This window comes from Corylus avellana, chromosome ca8 (assembly GCF_901000735.1).
Source record: "Corylus avellana chromosome ca8, CavTom2PMs-1.0".
In the NCBI taxonomy this organism is placed as follows: Eukaryota; Viridiplantae; Streptophyta; class Magnoliopsida; order Fagales; family Betulaceae; genus Corylus; species Corylus avellana.
In genome coordinates, this window is record NC_081548.1 from 5,115,125 (window position 1) to 5,134,813 (window position 19,689).

At 37.1% G+C, this 19,689-nt stretch overlaps 1 protein-coding gene across 6 annotated transcripts; it reads left to right on the forward strand.

Moving 5' to 3' along the window:
* The first annotated feature begins 1,558 nt into the window (after positions 1 to 1,558).
* On the forward strand, positions 1,559 to 19,561 carry LOC132189244 (transcriptional corepressor LEUNIG). 6 transcript variants are annotated; one of them, XM_059603886.1, is made up of 19 exons: positions 1,559 to 1,634; positions 1,908 to 2,026; positions 2,534 to 2,631; positions 2,753 to 2,862; positions 4,428 to 4,835; positions 4,918 to 5,006; positions 6,196 to 6,274; positions 6,357 to 6,432; positions 6,673 to 6,722; positions 7,055 to 7,366; positions 8,083 to 8,280; positions 12,493 to 12,738; positions 12,820 to 12,952; positions 13,303 to 13,412; positions 13,602 to 13,751; positions 14,310 to 14,465; positions 14,700 to 14,816; positions 16,643 to 16,849; positions 19,043 to 19,561. In XM_059603886.1, the coding sequence occupies exons 2-19, from the start codon at positions 1,995 to 1,997 to the stop codon at positions 19,184 to 19,186; spliced, it is 2,715 nt and encodes a 904-aa protein (XP_059459869.1). In that variant the 5' UTR covers positions 1,559 to 1,634; positions 1,908 to 1,994; the 3' UTR covers positions 19,187 to 19,561. The 6 variants fall into 6 exon arrangements, with proteins under 6 accessions (XP_059459869.1, XP_059459868.1, XP_059459870.1 ...); XM_059603885.1 differs by having other exon boundaries at positions 1,565 to 1,634; positions 1,819 to 2,026; XM_059603887.1 differs by lacking the exon at positions 1,559 to 1,634 and having other exon boundaries at positions 1,722 to 2,026; positions 12,508 to 12,738.
* Positions 19,562 to 19,689: the final 128 nt, after the last annotated feature.

The window sequence follows — 19,689 nt, forward strand, 5'->3', positions numbered from 1 at the left end:
TTCTCTTTAAAAAAGGTATTTATATATTTACCCTAAAGAATTATAATATATTACATATCTATTTTAATAATCATTATGTTTTATCGGTTGGGTTGATAAATATTGTGAAAAATGCAAGTATGTTAAAATCGCACTTTAGTGTTTAAAATCGCAGCATTGTTAGGGTTATTATAGCTTTTACTGCTAGTTATTTATAAACTAATATGATAGTTCACATCACACTTATCTTTTTAGCTACTAAATAATTAAAAAAAGGCTTAAAGAACATCAATTTTCCAACTAAATCATTTAGAAATTGATGCGACAATCCATAATTAGTAAAATAATTAAAAGAAATTGACAAGACATCATTTTATTTAATTATTTCATCAATTATGAAGAACCACATTAATTTGAAAATAACTTTATAGTAAAAATTGTACCACTTCTAACACAACTCTTAAACAATTAAATTTACTTACCTAAAAATAAATTAAATTTACCTATTGAATTTTATTGCTTAATTTTTGTGTCCTTCATATATATTATGCCACATGGCACTCACGTAGATTATTAAATGAATTTATAAATAAATTATAATAAAAAAAAAGGAAAGAAAGTGTGGAATGCACGAAAAGATTCACTCTAGCTTGTGTACCAAGTATAAATCTATATTTTGATATCCAATTAGAGAATAAAAATTAAATGTATTTAATCGATCTAGCCATTCAAATATTTTTCTTTTCTTTTTTTTTTTTTTTAAATATTGAGGTCCAATTACCTCCTTTTTTTTTTTTTTAATAAAATTATTTATTTATTTTTTTGAAAAGTGCTAAGAAACCAAATAAATGAATTCAAAATTTTTTTCAAACTGACATGATATTTTAAATTAAAAAAAATGTAATTCTTTATTTATTGTCTGCCACTCACGGTCTGCCACATCACTTTAAAAATTTGTATAAATTCATTTATTTGACTTTCTAACACTTTTCTATATTATTTATTTATACTATCAGGCTTTGATGCAAACAAAATCGTAGAAATGGGCATATAATTTTATTATATTTGTCAAATATATAAAAATTATTATTCTTTTTCTTTTGCTTATAACATAAGTCGTTTTGACCTTTGAATCTGGTCAAAACAGTCATTTCCACGTCGATAATCAAGTGTAGGGCTACCCACCAAGAATGATTAGCGTTAGGTCAAGGATATAAGCAAAAGTGCGAGAACTTCTGAAATAAGAAAAACATTAGGGGTCTATTTATAAATACAGGAAACTATAAGTACGACAAGAAAAAAGTCACTGGTAAACTTGGCGCAGATGAAACTCCCGAACCGTCCCTCTCTACTCACCGAATTAACAACTCCGTACGCAATACGGAACAGTAATTTCACAAACTTGTGAGGTTATTTACGTCATTTAAAGGGAAAAAAAAAAGCTGTCGTTGCACAGAATGACAGAGGCTGAAAATATGATGCGGCTTGAGGGCTGATTTGGTAAATGCAGTGAACAAAAGCCAATATGATATCTGCAAACAGCAACACAGTCCACCAAGGGCAAACGAGAAAAAATCTGAGAGTCTGTAAAATGAAAACAAAAAAGGAATAATAAAAAAAAAAAAAAACGGTTTTTTTGGGTTGCAAGTTGCAAGGTATCTCTATCAATCCTTCACTTTCTGGGTATATTATATTGAATTAAAAATAATATTAATGCATTTATATAATACCCAACACATGTTGTATTAAATTATTTTCTGGGTTTCTATTCGCTATAATTTGAGGCTTTTAGTTCCATACCTTCACAGAGATTCTTTCGTTCTATCTCTATCTCTGCAGTGTCTATTGCTTTTGTTTTTGTTGGGTATCCATGTTCAGTGACAAGAATTTGGTGTTTATGCTCTTCTGGGTTTGTGGATAATCTTCAGAGGTTTAGAGAAGCAGAAGCAGGGTTTGGCCCAAGAAATCTTTACGCTTCTGTCCTCCTGCTCGTGTGAGCAGTTGGATTCAGCACCATGTCGCAGACTAACTGGGAAGCTGATAAAATGCGAGTACTTTTTGCCTTTTCTCCTGCATATTCTTCTGTTTTCTCTATTTCTTGTTTCATTATATATGGGTTTCTCTTTTTCTTTTCAGTAAATGGCCTTCTTGTGGTGTTTTCTGTATGATTTGGGGTTCTGGGTTTCTGGGATTTTGTGGGTTCTGTTTGTTTTTTAAGTGTTTTGATTCTAGGTTTCTTATGTACTCTTGTGCTGTTCTGTATTTGTTATGTATTGTAACTATGGGTTGTTTTGGGGGTTGTGTTTTCTGATGTTTAATGTGGTTAAATTTTTGCACCAGTTGTTTTAGTTTCTAGGTATGAACTTTTTCCGGAATGAATTTGTGTAGTAACACCACTTTTCTTCGTAGGTTTTCTCTCGTCTCTGTTTTTTTTTTTACTGTAATCTTGGGTTATTGATATTTTGGCTATATGGTTCTTCATAAAAGATTAATCTTTTTCCCTAATACGCATGACTTATATATATAATATGTTCTTCCCACCATTAAATAACAGGTTAGATGTGTATATCCACGATTATTTAGTGAAGAGGGATTTAAAGGCTTCTGCACAGGCTTTTCAAGCTGAAGGAAAAGTTTCGTCTGATCCCGTTGGTAAGTATGTCTGAAAACAATGATGTAGGTATACAAGGAACTTTTCCGTTTTGAGGTTCTTTTTGTTTAAATTTTGAAAGAGATTTTGATTGGTTTAAAATATTGGAACATGATTTTACAGCTATTGATGCGCCCGGAGGTTTTCTCTTTGAGTGGTGGTCAGTATTCTGGGATATATTTATTGCTAGGACTAATGAGAAGCACTCGGAGGTTGCTGCATCTTACATCGAGGTTGGTTTAAGAATATTTTGTTACTGATATTTAATATTCTCCTTTAGGTTATTGCTTTGATGGTGAGAGCACTACAGTCACAGAGGAGGAAATGTGATAATTATCCTGTGTAATGAGAGGAGAAAGATACTTGCAGTTTAAAGACTATTAGAACTGTTCATTCGTGCTTACTCAAAATTGTTTCGTCTAAAGACACTGACTTTCATGGAAAGTTTGGACTTTGAGTCTCTTGTGCAGAATCAACTCGAGCTCTCGTGTCATCGATTTTGGGAAATTCTTGGTTCCCTTTTATGCCTCTAGCTTAGTTGTTGCTAAACAAAGCTATTTAGTCAGATCTTTTGAAAAACATTAGTTTCATGAGCTTACTGTTTAATGTTTTTGCTTTGGGATCCTGGATATCTATCAGCTAACGTTGTGATTTGCTAGTTCTAAAATTGTTGGTTTTATTTCTGTGACTAGTGCGTATAATGGATTTCTGCTGTTTATCATTTCATTTATGTGCCTCAGCTTCTGGAAATTGAGACTAACTTGCTTCTGTTTCTGTATCCGCTTTGCATTCTCCATAACAATTGTTGTCGACAATTTTTATCTTGCATTTGTCCTTGATTGTGACAACAACTGATAATCGAGAATGATGATACTTTACATGCTAAGAAGCCTAATAAAGTTGCCTTTTGAGTGATGGTTTCTCCTTCTCAGTGCTTGGTTTTTAATTTTCTTTCCTACCTTCAACAAGAGTTAATCTCCAGCCCCTTCTGCCTAACCTGTTTTAGGCATGTCTGTGTTTAAATGTTTTATATTTCTGCATTTGCTCATTGACAGTTGAGTGAATGGCAGTTTTTAAAGAGCATTGTTAGGGTTTGGTGCACATGGGTATTTTGGTCATTGATATTTTCAAACTATATAATAAAATGCCCAAGGTAGGCTATGTGAGATGTAACGAGCCTCCACTCTCTTTGAATTTTTTCATGCAAACTCTACAAGCAGCATAAAGCCCCCCTTTCATCAGGAAAAATGTTAAAGAGTAACCTATTTTGACGTTCCAATAGTTATACTAGCTTTTGTGCCTACATATGCAATTAAAATAGATGTACTACAACGCCATTGTCGCTTAAGTTTCTAACCTTTTCAATTAGAATTTTGTCCAAGTTTTTTTAACTAGTGATCTGTAGGGTGTTCTTCATGCTAGTTTACATCCTTGGAGAAACCCTTGTAGGTTGGCTGTGGTGCTAAACAAGTAATCCATCCTAAACTAGTTGAGGGCTTTCATAGTTAGGTGAAAGGGAACTTTGTGCATGGTAGGATATGTGGATTCCTTTCAGTAGAGGCATCAAATAGCCCAAAGATTTCTGTCTTCTAAATTCTGTAAAAAAATAATGTGTGAATTCCCTGAAAGTTAATGATTTATATGGTGTATCTGTTGTGCTTATGAAATTGATGGTGGACTGCAAACTTTAACCTGTACGGTATAACGGTGTTGTTGACGTTCTTATGCAAAAGAAAAAAGAATAAAGAGAGAAAGAAAGCGGTAACGGTTGGATGCTTATGTAATTATGAAATTGCAGACACAGTTGATTAAAGCAAGGGAGCAGCAACAGCATCAACAACAACAACAGCAGCAGCAGCAGCAGCCCCAACAGCCACAGCATCAACAACAACAACAGCAGCAACAACATATGCAGATGCAGCAGCTCTTGATGCAGAGGCACGCTCAGCAGCAGCAGCAACAACAGCAACAACAGCAACAGCAGCAACAACAGCAGCCGCAGCAGCAGCAACAGCAGCCACCAACGCCACAGCAGCAGCGGAGAGATGGGGCCCACCTCCTTAATGGCAGTACAAATGGCCTTGTTGGAAATGACCCTCTCATGCGGCAGAACACTGGAACTGCAAATGCCTTGGCGACCAAGATGTATGAGGAAAGATTAAAACTGCCCCTTCAAAGGGATTCTTTGGAAGATGCAGCTATGAAGGTAGGTTGATTATATGGTTTCCTTGATAGCCTGATTATTATTGTTTTTAGAAGTTTTGAACCATCTTCAAAAATCCTTGCAGCAAAGATTTGGTGACAATGTGGGCCAGCTTTTGGATCCAAATCATGCCTCAATGCTAAAGTCAGCTGCAGCAACTGGCCAGCCTTCAGGGTGCTTTTCTCTAAGACTTCACCCTTGTAGTTCCTTTTTTTTTTTTTTTTTTTTTTTTTTTTTGGGGGGGGTTAAAATATGTTTTAGTCCATCCAACTTGGAGTTCCAACTCGAGCAATTAATATCCAATAGTTTGGTCTACTGTCAATGTAGCCCTTACCTGGTTTCGTCAAAGTTGGGGCGTTAAGCTCCTTACAATTTTTTTTTTTCCTTCCTTCGACCCATCTCATCTCTCTCAACCAAAAGCCCTGTCTCTTGGTTCCTCTCTTCCTAGATACCCACACAGCCATCCTTGCACCCCGCTGCTAAACCTTGTGATTTTGGTGTTATGCATTCATTCCGCCTCTTCTCTCACTCCTCTGACCTCCACCTGAACTCAAGGGTTTCCTGCTCCAACCACCACGAAAGGCTGACTCCGTTTTGAAATTTGTCATCGATACGAGAAAACTTGTTGAGAAACCAGAGGAGATGTAAAGGAAAGACCTTAAGGTGCGCTCTTACTACCAGGAGAATGCTATCTTGCACCAAGAGCATTTTTCCTCCCTTTGCTAGAATGGAGGTTTGATCAAGAGAGAGGCAGAATGACGGCAAGGTGTTGGAGATCACAAGGTTTGGGGTTGGAGTGTGTGGGTGGGAGAGAAGAGCTTTGGTTGAGAGAGGAGATGGGCTGAAGAAAAAACAAGAAAAAAGAAATTGTTCAAAGCTTGATATCCTAGCACGGATCAGATGGAAGGACTACCTTGAAAACAAATCCAAACTGTAGAATGTTAATTGCTTAATTTGAGAATTTAGGGGACAACGACACCAACATTAGGACCAAAAAAAAAGAAGTATTTTAGCCTTTTTTTTTAACTTTAAAAATGTATTTCATGAGCCCTGGGTACCACAAAAATAAAATAAAATAAATTTTTTTGTGAATAACATTTGAATTGGGCTTGTATTTGGTTCAATGAGTACGAAAGTTTTAGAATGTACAAAAGTAATGCTTCAAATGGTTAATATTTGACAAAGATTCCTTTTTCTTTGGGAAACGAATCCTTGTGAATTTGGGTGTACACCTTCAAGTGCTATAGATAATTATATGGAATCATTTTCTTTTCTTGTCTTCAGATAATAAAGATATAACACCTAGTCATTCTTGACCCTGTATGAGCATTATTTTAGTGGGGTTTAATCTCTTTAATTTCAGGCAAGTTTTGCATGGTACAGCTGGTGGGATGTCTCCACAAGTTCAAGCTCGCAATCAACAACTACCAGGGTCGACACCGGTACGGTATTTTCGCGCAAGTGACCTTTTTGATTTTCACTTTCCTTATCCTTTATGTAGTTCTGACTTCAATGTCGTATCAGGACATAAAGAGTGAGATCAATCCAGTTTTAAATCCCAGAGCTGCAGTTCCTGAAGGTTCATTGATGGGAATTCCTGGTATTCTTTGCTCAATTTCTTTCTCTTTTGTGATTGAATTGTGTCGTTCTTCTGAATTATGAGTAGCACACTTCTGACACCATTTACTCAAATACTTTTGGTTTGTTTGTCCCTTTTAATTCAGTAGCCTAATCTACTGAATAGATTACAGAAATTACAGTTGCAAAATTTCATGAGGTTTTTTTTAATTATATTGCATAAAGATGCTTGTATCTAACATTAAAGTTCCTGTTGTTTCAGGATCAAATCAAGGTAGTAACAATTTGACTCTAAAAGGATGGCCACTCACGGTAAGTTTATTGGTTTGCCTATCTTTTAAGAGTGGATTGATTCTTCTTTTTTTTCCCCCTTCCTGATATTATTTTTGGCAAATATTTATCACTCTGTTTTGAGTGTGCGACTGCTAATGTCTTTCTTTTTAGTCTGAAATATCTGTTACTTTTGAATTGCCTTCTTGAAATTTGGTATTTGTATTCTTAGTTGTTATTGTTATTATTATTACTAACACTACTGCTATTATTACTATAATTATTGTTATTGCTGCTGCTGTTGTTATTGTATTGGTTTAACCTTTTTTTACTTATAAAAAAAAATGGTTTAACCTTTTTTTCTTATATTTCAGGGACTGGATCAACTTCGCAATGGGCTTCTTCAGCAACAAAAGCCATTTATACAGGCACCTCAGCCCTTTCATCAACTTCAGATGTTGACACCACAACACCAGCAACAGCTTATGCTTGCACAGCAAAACTTGACATCACCATCTTCTACTGATGAGAGTAGAAGACTGAGAATGCTTTTGAGTAATCGGAACATGGGTCTTGGAAAGGATGGCCCTACAAATTCTGTTGGTGATGTGGTTTCAAATGTTGGATCACCTCTTCAAGCCGGTGGCCCTCTTATGGCTCGTGGTGACACAGATATGCTGCTTAAGGTTATTCTTTCGCTGTCAATTACCCTTCCATCTGCAGTTATAGTTGTTTCTAGGGGTGAAAATGCAGATGCGTTTATTAGCAATATTCGCATCTGCATAATGCAGTTACTATTTTTAGGTATCTGCATCCGTGCAGTTATTGCGGTTATTATCCATTATCTGCATATAAGGTAATGGGCTTTTTGGGCCTTGATTCTAGTAAATACAAAAAGGCGTTATCTATATTTGAAAACTATTATTTAAATCACACTTGCTAATCATTTTGCCATAAATTACAAATCTAGCAAACATTAAAAAAAAAAAAAAAAAAAAACATAAATTAAGTCTAAATGTAACACATTTATAAATGGTTATTGATGGCAATGGATCTATGGCACACCATGAATCCAAATCAGCACTGCTACAAGTCAAATCATGAATCATTTAAATGTAAAATATAATGACAATTGTATTGTAAGTAAGAGAAAGAGATGGTTCAGTACTAACGAACTTCTAAGTAAGAGAAAGAGATGGTTCAGTGTATACACACACACACGTGCGGATAGCGGATGCGGGTGGTTATTATCCGCCCGCATTTTCACCCCTAGTTGTTCCTATGTTACTTATTGCCATTGTCATTGTATGTTTTTAAGCCCTCCCCGCCTTAAGGTGTTACTTTATTTTTTTTACCATAAATATCATGGTCTCTCTGCTTCTCAAAGTCTTTGTTTCTGTAGTTAAAAATGGCTCAATTACAGCACCACCAGCAACAGAACAATAATCCACAGCAGCAGCAGCAGCTTCAACAGCACGCTCTTTCAAATCAGCAATCTCAGAGTTCAAATCACAATCTTCACCAGCAAGATAAAATGGGGGGTGCTGGCAGCGTCACTGTGGATGGTAGCATGTCAAATTCCTTTCGAGGAAATGATCAGGTCAGTCTTTTTATGTCACCGCTAAACATATATTTTCTTCGCAAGCTACAACGCTTACGGAGTTTATCGATCTATGTGCGTCTTTTTCAGTTTAAAGCTCGTGTAGTGGGCTCTTTTGTATACTTCCTGTGTACATGGGTTGCGCCCCTTGCGCTTTTTATATAATGCCTTTTACTTATCAAAAAAAAAAAAAATTTTGTGATATGCTTTGCTTGTGGTATTATCTTCTCCCTATGTGGCATTCCTTTCGCTAGTATTATTCGTTCAACTATTTTTGAGAAATGCACTATTGTTGAAGTTTTCTTGTTCCCATATCAACAACATTTTGGATTTTAGTTCTCTCTTATTCATGTGTACAACATTACTCATGTTAGTGAAATCTCACTCGTACACAATTTTTTTTTGGTTGATAAATAATCCAGTCTCATAAAAAGTGCAGGAGGTGAAACTCAAGTACATGAGAAATATACAAGAGAAATGCTCAATTAAGGGCAAGAACACAAATCAAGAAATTCTAAGACATTAGAAAAATGAGAACAGTTGCAAGCAATCATCAAAACATAAAGAGATTTGAACATAATGGCTTTTTAACTTTATCACTATCCTCTCACGATTTTCGAAGTTTTGATCGTTGTGTTCTCTCAAATACGCCACATTGAACACAAAGGAATAATCTTCCAAACTTCTATATTGCAGTAGCCTCTAAACTTACCTCTCCAAAAAGTCAATAGCTCTGTCACCTGTTGGGCCCACTCTATTCCAAAAAGACGGAAGATCGATACTTGAAGTCTCTAGCCACTTCGCAGTGGAGCAAACGATGATCAATGGTTTTCCTGCTCTTCTTACACATGCAAAACCAATCTACCACAATGATGTGCCTTTTTCAAGCTATCCGTAGTTAAAATCTTCCCTAAAATTGCCGTCTATACAAAGAACGCTACTCTCAAAGGAGTTTTATTTCTCCAAATGCTTTTCCTAGGAAAGGGTGAGCCTGCGTGGGGAATAAGTGCATTGTAAAGAGATCTAACCTCAAACACCCGCCTATTGGTAGGGGTCTAATAAATTTTATCTTTGCCACCTTGTCTCAACCTGAGAGTACAAAAGATTAAAGAACGAGGTAATCGACTTCACCTCCCAATCATGCACTGATTTGTTAAAGGTGATGTTCCAATGTAAACTGCTGATTTGTTGGTAAGTAGGAAAGTTAGAAAGAGTACTTTTAATCAACGTGATCCTACCGCCCTTAGACAAACAAATCCTCTTACAACCAACCAAACAATGTTCCATCTTCTTTATAATACCATCCTGAATTGATTTTGCCTTGAAAGAAGCCCTACTACCAAGGGTACGAGCCAAGCCTTCAACATCTTCCATGGCACCAACAAGGATTGGTTTTGATTTAGTCAAGTTAATTTTCAAACCTAAGACAACTTCAAAAGCGTAGGACAAGACAAGACAAATAATGGAGGTGATTTGGGATTGCCTCACAAAAGATCAAGGTGTCATCCGAAAATAGGAGATGAGACAAAAAGAGCTCTTCCTTTTTTCTAGACCCCACCAAAAAATCTAATAAGACTCCCTATTCATAGTAGCAAACAACATTCTACTCAAAGCCTCCATGATAACAACAAAGAGTAGAGGGGGATAACAGATCACCCTGTCTTAGGCCCCGAGAACTATTAAAGAAGCCAATGGGAGTTCCATTAATCAAAATAGAGAAACACACAGTAGAGATAAAATGTGCTATCTGCTCGCACTATTCCTCCCCAAAACCATTTCTCAACATATACAGCAAGAAACCAACCCTAATTAGCATGATCATAAACCTTCTCTAGATCAAATTTATAGAGCCTTCTCCAACACTGTTTTCAGCCTGTTAACTAGGACTTTGGAAATAATTTTATAGGCACCACCTACTAGACTAATGGAACGGAAATCCTTAATGTTCACATACCACACTTTCTTAGGAAATAAGGGCACTAAAAGTTGCATCGAGACTTCTTTCAATCTTACCTCCAGCATCAAAACTCATGGGAAACATTAATGATTTTTTTTTTTTTTTTTGAGAACCTCCCAACAAGTTTGAAAGAATGCCTAAGAAAAATCATCAGGGCCCAAGGCCTTATTTTCGTTCAGAGCTTTCACCATCTCAAGAACCTTACTCTCCTCAAAAGCTCTCTCCATCCATACAAGCTCCTCATCACCAAGAGAATCAAAAGGAAGACCATCTAATTTAGGCTGCCAAGTAAACTGTTCAGAGTAAAGACAATTGTAGAACTTAGAGGTGGGCACGGGTCGGTTTTTGGCCTTTTCGGCTACCCGACCCGAACCTTTTCGGGTTTGAAAAACCCTACCCGAACCCGGCTACAATAAACCATATTTGCTGGGTTTCGGGTTGGGTATAAGAATCCTAAGCATCAAAATTTTCTCTTCCACGCTCCCAAGGATTTTCTCAGCAAGCAAACAGATCATAGAGAGAGAGAGAGAATAGGTTTACTCGCAGTGGGAGGAGTAGGATCAGAGAGCTTTGCACTTTGAGAATTTGTTGGGCAAATGTGACTGGTCGGTTCATTGTCGTTGAGAACTCCGATGGGATTGTTCTCGTTTTCTTCGTTGTTGTTGTTAGGGCCTTTGCTTTCTTTGATTTCATTGTAGTTTTGTAGGGAAGAAGAAAATCAGAGGGAAAGGAGAAGAAGAGAAGAAAATTAGAGGGAAAGAAGGAGATGAAAATCAGAGCGAAAGAAGGAGAAGAAGAGAAGAAAATCAGAGGAAAGGACTGGAGGCGTGCTGCCCTGCTGCGTGAGATGAGAGAAAAGAGGGAGAGGGTGGGAGATATTTTGGGTTTTTAGGGTTAGGTTACTAATGGGCGGGGCGGGTACCTGGGGTTTTAAAAAAATACAACCTGCAATCCGACCCGCTCCATGCGGGTAACCCAAAAACCAACCCGGATCCATGTTTTTCTTAGAGAAAATGGGCGGGGCGGGGCGGGGCGGTCGGGTTGGGCAGGTATTTGCCCACCCCTAGTAGAACTGCAGAATAGGCTCTCTTCATTCTGTAATATCTGAAGAATCAAAGCCACTTGCATCTAAAAATTCAACAGTGTTGTTTCTTCTGTTTGAATTAGCCATGGTGGAAAATTTTGTATTCTTATCTCCCTCCCTCGTACACAATTAATATGTGTCTCATGATCTGGTAGCGTCATAATGGGTCCAGTGCACAGCCTATATGTACTAGTTAGTAGGACTAAAGCCACGCATTCAACATTGTGTAAACAGGATTTCACCAATATGAGTAATTTTTCTGTCATGAACATGAGAGAATTTGAATCCCATCTTTTCTGAAAATTTTAAAGTAGCCATTGGTTTGTCTAGATCAGTTTTCTTAAATCTTGAGTCGCTCATTTTTCCAAAAAGTACTTATTGAACTTTCCTGACTGGCCATTCATCCTCTTTAAAACCCTCTCTTGCTCTCTTTCCCCCTACACACCAAAAAAAAACTACATCACCCTTATATTCTGAATTAGTTATATTCATAATTATGTGCTGTAGTATGCAATCAATTTTTCCAAGACACTAATTTCGAACCCATTTGTCTGTGAGTCATGTAAAACCAGTTTGGTAAACATTGCAAAGATTTAGTTGGAAATAGCAGTTACGTATTATTGGTGGTCAAATATTGATTTCTTTTATGGTCATGGTATGACCAATGGGCCTACTGCTTTGCCTTGAATCCTGAGTTAGGGATGAATTGAAAAAGGAATATGTATTGGTTCTTCCTATTTTTTATGAAGAGAGCAAATCCTTTCATTGAAGGATGAAAAAAAAAAGGTCTGGACCGCCTGCAGGAGTGATTCTGGAGATAAGTGATGTGATTTTACCAGTTACATGCTGTCCATGTTCACAGATTGATTTATTTCTTTCCCCCCCTGAAATCAGTACTATCTAGCTTCATTGTCCCTTTAATTTCAAATTTTTTATTAGAATTAGTGTTCCTTTGATTTCATGGTTTGGGAGATTAATAGAACATTATCATTAATCTCTATGCCCCACTATCTCAGACATATGCATGCGATGGGGTTTAAACTAACAGAATATTAACCCTTACCATAGTTTTTAAAAATGGGCAGAGTAGAAGCCTTTCCTGGTTTGATATGCATATCCTATTAAAATTTTGGGTAGGTTCCTAACATAGTTTTACTCGATGCATTTTAAGGTTTCTAAAAGCCAGACTGGTAGAAAAAGAAAGCAGCCAGTGTCATCTTCTGGTCCTGCCAATAGCTCCGGAACTGCTAACACAGCAGGGCCCTCCCCGAGCTCAGCTCCCTCAACACCTTCAACACATACACCTGGAGATGTGATTTCGATGCCTGCGTTACCTCATAGTGGTAGTTCTTCCAAGCAATTGATTATGTTTGGTGCTGATGGTCCTGGCACTCTTACATCACCATCAAATCAATTGGTGAGTGTACTCTTTATGTTCTTGTGTTGAGGAAGTCAAAACTCCTTGCATTGTATTCTCATTGGCATTCCATTTTGGCAGTGGGATGATAAAGATCTTGAATTGCAGGCTGATATTGATCGTTTTGTGGAGGATGAGGATAATGTCGAATCTTTTTTATCCCATGATGATACAGAGCCTAGAGATACTGTTGGTCGTGTGGACGTGAGCAAAGGTGCAGTAGATATACATTTAATTTTATTGATCATGGGTTTTATGAATAGTATTGAGCTATATCTCTAGTGTAAGTACTGAAAATTTCTTGAATCTGATGCAGAAGTTTGTGAATTATTTAAGTCATGGGTCAAGGGTTTATGTATTTTCCTGCAATAAGGATCATTTTAGGACATATTGGTACTTCCATTTCTGCAAATAATATACTTCCACATGGGCAAGATCATGAGATTAGTCATAAAAACTGTTGATATCTGATCTGTCCACCAGCACATGTTGGTGGTAATTGAAATTTGAACTTTTCATCTGAATTTGTGCTGTCTATCATAATTTACTTGTATTTGACGTCAGGGTTCTCATTTACGGAAGTAAATGCTATTCGAGCAAGTACAAGCAAAGTCGTATGTTGCCACTTTTCATCAGATGGGAAATTACTTGCCAGTGGTGGCCATGATAAAAAGGTGAGTGCAAGAGGTTGTGTGTGTTTTTTCTGATGTATTGAAAATTAATTTCTTGAACATTAAATTACAAATTATGTGGCTGATTTTCTTGCAAAATAAAAGAAAAAAATTGTGATTTTTTCTCCGCGAAATTTACCTATCTGGATAAAGAGTGTCTGAAATGGTTTGCTTGATGATCATGTGATGCAGGCTGTATTGTGGTACACGGATTCTTTAAAGCCAAAAAGCTCACTTGAAGAACATTCATCTTTGATCACCGATGTCCGTTTCAGTCCAAGCATGCCACGTCTTGCTACATCTTCATTTGACAAAACTGTCAGGGTTTGGGATGCTGATAATGTTAGTTGACACTCTTCCTGATTCATTATAGATTTTTTAACTCATACTTCATTTTTCATAGGTTGATCTTGATACATTTATGTCATTTACCTTATATGTTTGTCACTTTAGCATGTTTTATTAAGTATAGTAATGATGTTTTATTGAAGAGAAATGCTAAATGCTACTCACTTTTTCTTTGCATCATAAGTTGTTTGTTTGAAGAAAATAAAGTTGGATGCATGAATATGTTGCAGCTTTTGTCTCCCTTGGCTATTAATGAGGGAGCAACTTTTCTGTATAAAACAATTTCATTTGCTGACTGCTGAGAGAGCTGGGAGATTTTCATTTGTCTTCATCTGCATGAAAAGAGTACAGGGTTGATTAATGTGCTGGCAAATTGTTAATGGGTGAATGTTTTCTGTATTCTTGCATGCATGCTATTTTGGTTTTCTTTGGTGGGGTGTTGTAGTCGAACCTATAATTTTACTAAGAATGTGCCTTTTTGTATCTTCTCATTATAATGTCCCCATGAAATGGATATTGGATGTTTTGTCACTCTATTTGTTTTATATGCAGCCTGGTTATTCACTTCGTACCTTTACGGGGCATTCTGCGTCTGTTATGTCACTCGACTTCCACCCAAATAAAGATGACCTCATTTGCTCTTGTGATGGAGATGGTGAGATACGATATTGGAGTATTAACAATGGCAGCTGTGCGAGGGTGTTCAAGGTAGGATCTTATGTACTATTTGTTCAATAAGCCTTAGCTCAATCAGCACCTTTTCTGCCTTAAGAGCATAGTTGAAGGTGAGGTCATGGGTTCAAGACCCACTGGATATGCAACTTGCCAATAGAAAAAGAGTATTTATTTGATGCGGGCCTATTTTTGTGTGGATGGAATTGGGTACTGCAGTTTCCAAATAGTTCTTGGTTTGTGATTTTTAATACTCTTTTTACATTATAGGGTGGGACGACCCAAATGAGATTTCAACCCCGTCTTGGAAGGTACCTTGCTGCAGTTGCAGAGAATGTTGTATCTATTCTGGATACTGAGACACAAGCTTGTCGGCATTCGTTACAGGTCGCTTTAACATTATCTTTATTATTCTCAAATTAGACGAAGGATATGCTGCTGTTATGTAGTGAATAATTTTTCTTAGATTCTTTAAGCAGAAGTGAAGTAAATGCTGCAGAAGAGACAAGCAGTCCTGCTTGAATCCCTTTTTATTTTTATTTTTTATAACTAATAATCCCATCTCATTAAAAGCGTAGGGACACCCCTTAGTACACTGGAGGTATATAAAAAGAAAGACCTAACTAGGAAGGAAAAAGCGAACAAGGAAGTCATCAAAACTAATTGACAGAGGGGACACATAAGCTGTAGTCGAAAGATAAAAAGATAAAATGTATGGTAAAAGGATGCTAAAATCTTCTCCAATGTCCTCAAAGCTCCTATTGTTTCTTTTCCTCCATAAGCACCAAAAAAGGCAAATCGGCGCCATTTTCCACACCTTAGTACTGCTTGGCCTTCCAGAGGACCACCAACAAGCAAGCAAATCGAAAACCTGTTTGGGCAAGACATCTCTCTTGCTTGAATCGTGCAAACACCATATACTGCTTCTCATGCAGATGGCTAGTGATTGGAGTTGTCTTTTAAAGCCTCTACTTCGTGTCTCTTATTCTAAGAAGATCCTCAATGATATGCAAAATATTGCATCTATATATCATCTTAATCTGGTCTGATGATTAAGATTAATTTTGTATAATATCAATGGAAGAGGAAATTTGAAAATTTTTGCTGACTGTAAAGGAGGAAATTAAGTTCTTGTCAGTTTGTGTCAAATTTGTTTAGATAAAAGGAAAGATGAATATGCGATGTTTGGAGGCTTTTAAGCTTCTCTTTCTTGATAAACTACGCAGTTATAAAAAAAAAATCCTAGTGATGTCTGATGGCATGTATTTTGTTTTGTTAATAGAAGTGACCTAGGAAAGATTTAGAGTCTTAATGTAATTTGGTGGGCTTGGGGTCTGGAAATTAGTGGGTTTAGGGCTTAGAATTGCATAAGGATGTGATTAGGGTTTATGGGTCTAATATGGCTTGGAAGCGGTGAGAAGAAGCTGAAACGATGTACAAAATTATGGAGGACAAAGAGCTCTGGAACCCAATCGAATTTAGGACAGCCACATCATGTTTCTAGCGTTGACTCCAAACTTTATGGAAACTCTTCAAAATTGTGTAGCAACCCTATGGTTCACATATGTGGGTGTTTCAAATCTAAATATCTCTATCTCACTCATTTTAAGTCTAAAATAGGTCAAATTAGTACCCTGAATGTCTACTTTCAAATTAAATGGGTTTTGTTAAATATGAGTGGAAAGGCGCAGAATGATCTTTTCAAAAATTATTTTTGAGTTGTGAAGTACATTAGATCTTAATCACCACTTGCACATTCAATCATGGACTTAGGGTTATTAGCCTGTACAAAATAAAGTGTCTACACGCACACATACTCTGAAATGCGTCTAATTGAACTATAGTCTGTTGGTAACTAACACCTTAAATAATGGAGTTCTAATGATGGTTATGGGGCACCATTGTTTTTGTGAAAGCTACTATAAAGATTTATCTTTTTAATGCCACTCCACTATTCTTGATGGTTTACTTGGATTCTAAGGAAGCTGGCTTTTTCATCGAGGAACAGGGATTGTTAAAGTAAAATCTTTTTTCTGTGTGAAGTGCATATCTTGTTTTTAGTGATGCTAATATTGATTCTTTGCTCCTCTATAGATTCTTGAACTATTTTCAGAGCTTTTGTTTTCAAGTGTTGTCTTTGAGCTCCTGTGTTCTACCTTCTAAAACGTGGCATGGCTAACCTTCTTTCCTGGATTGTGGGTTTGTAATTGCAGGGTCATACTAAGCAAATCCATTCTGTATGCTGGGACCCCTCTGGTGAGTTCTTAGCATCTGTCAGTGAGGACTCTGTCAGAGTTTGGACACTTGGATCTGGGAGTGAAGGAGAATGCGTACATGAGCTGAGCTGTAATGGCCTTAAGTTCCATTCATGTGTTTTCCATCCTACTTATCCTTCATTGCTGGTCATTGGCTGTTATCAGGCAAGCATCTGATTTTTTCTTTGATTTCTTTTTGTATATTCTTAATAGCTCATTAAAGCTGGCGATATAGATCATTTTGATGCCTTTTTTTTTCTTCCTTCCAATGGTATTCTATTATTGCTGTCAAATTTCCTGTGGAAGTTGAACATGACCTTGAAAGAGTTTTTTTTGTTTTGTTTTTGATGTATGAAATATTATTAAAACGGCAAAAAGCGCAACCCAAGTACACATGAAAAATACAAGAGAAACACCAATCTAGAAAAAGAGTAAATCATGAAGAGTAATGCTACCCTTCACACCAATTTCTCACCGGTTGACGTGACATGTTTTAAATGGTTTTCTTTTTTTTTTTCTTTTTTTTTAAGTTGTTGACTTAGGAAGCCACTTAAAATACGCAAAGTCAGCCAGTTTGAAATGAGTGATAAATTGCTATGAAGAGCAGCATTACTCAATCATGAAAACTAAGCAAATTAAAATCTAAAGTAGCTGTCCAAAGATAAAGAGTTTTGAAGAAGAAAGACTTTAGTTCTCCCATTGTCCTCACGATCTTCAAAACATTTATAATATCTTTCCCTCCAAAGACACCACAAAAGGCAGGCCAAAACCCACTTTCACACAGCTACACTCTAAGGACTACCTCCCCACCCTCTTCAACAAGCAAGAAGGTATACGATTCTAGGCATAACCCAAGCTAACCCAAGATGACTGAAGAGAACCACTAGATAGCTTCGAGTATTCTGCTACTAAAGCTTCTTTTACGTGAGCAATACTATGCAAAACCATAAAAGATTCTTTAAGACCCTAATCCCCAAACCAGAGCTTATGTTAGAAACTAATCTTGAACCCATCACCCTACCTCAAACTTAGTATGACCAAAAAACTCATCCCAACCCCTCCTGATATTTTTCTATAACTCCGAACCTCATTAGAGCGCCTCCCACCCCATGAGCTACCGTACTTGGTGTTCACTACGATTCTCCCTAAGGACTCTCATGCACAAAGCATCAAAGCCACTTCCCTAAAAGAGAACAGCTTAACAAAAGCAAGTTTCAAACCCTAACCCTCCCTTGGGAGTCAAGTAACAAACCTTGGACCAACTAAGCAGGTGAAATTTGAACACATCTCCTAGCCCACTCCATAAGAATGCCTGTTGTAGCTTTTCTATGCAATTGGTTGGCAACATCAGCAGGAAGGGGAAAGAGGGACATGTATATCCTTTTTCTACTTGCTAAACGATGCTCAATCTTCCTAATAACACTATCCCAAATTGACTTGGCCTTAAAAAGAGCTCCCAACGAAAGGCAAGATACTTCAAAGTTAAGGAAGACACCGCAAGAACCAAATTTTATTTTGCCAGATTAACTTCTAAACCGGATACAACTTCGAGCATAAGAATAAGGCATGCAAACAACAATGTGATTTGGGTTAGCCCCACAAAATAACAGTGTCATATGCAGACAAAAGATGGGAGATATGAAGCATATTAGAGTTCTTAAACCCAACAGAAAAGCCTAGAAGAAAGGCCCCATCAACTGTAGCTTAAATCATTTTACTAAGACCTTCCATAACAATGTCAGAGCAAAGGAGATAAAAGATCCCATTGTCTCCGACCACGAGAGCTGCTGAAAAGACCAGAAGGGGAACCATTCACCAAGACGAAAAAGTGCTTATCGAAGAAATACAATACGCCATCCAATTACACCATTTCCCCCCCAAAACCACACCTCCTCAACAAGTGCAAAAGAAACTCCCAGTTAACATGATCGTAGGCATTCTCATTATGGGCTTCACAATAATCTTGTCTACAATCGTTTTGACTTATTGGCTTGGACTTTGGCAATAATTTTATAAACCCCACTCACAAGACATAGGTCTATTATCTTTGACACCAACCACCTTGGATTTCTTTGGGATGAGAGCAATAAAAGTATCATTAAGGCTTTTTTTTTTTAACTCACCTCTAGCATGAAAATCATTAGAGGTTGTCAAAATATCAGATTGACGCCTACTGACTGCCTACCAACTTCCGGCGGTCGATAGTTGGAATAAAAAAACTGTTTTGATGTTTGTTTGGTTCGATAGGTGGTAGAATTTTTATTTCGTCAGTTAACCAAAATGAACCGACTAAAGGAGCAATGGGTATGTCAATTATATATTGCTGGTTAGAGTTTCACTTTTCACTTGCTGCTGCAGTCTTTGGAGCTTTGGAACATGAATGAGAACAAGACAATGACTCTGGGAGCTCATGAAGGGCTTATCGCTGGGTTGGCTGTGTCAACAGTGATGGGTTTGGTTGCTTCCGCTAGTCACGACAAGTACGTCAAGCTGTGGAAGTGATTCAATCGTCTCTAAGTAACTACGCTTGCAACACGAGATTAGTTTTTCTTCACTGTTGATCAAATGGTTGTTGTTTGGGTCGTTTTGGTCGCTTGATCTGCTCACAGCTGTATTTTTCCTTGTGGAGTACATGGCCTCCATATTACCCCTGAAACTAACCTTGTAATATTGTTGTATGCCTGTTGTTGTTCTTGTACCACCATTTGCTGTTTTAAGTTGGGAGACTTCTTTAATGCTGTTTTAACAGGGTAATGACTCCCATCCCGTGGACTGCTTGTAACATTATGTACTCTATTTAGCATAAAGTATACTTTCTGCTGCTCCAGCATTTGGTTTGGTTTATATTTAAGTGGGTTAGAGATCTTTTTCTTTTCATGTAATCACTTTCTTCCTTCTTTGATGCTGCCGCAGATCGGTTGGATTTCACTTTTCAGTGTGTTTGCTAGCACTACATTGTGTACAACCAAAAATATGAAAAAATTTCATTAGGTTGAGGACGGATT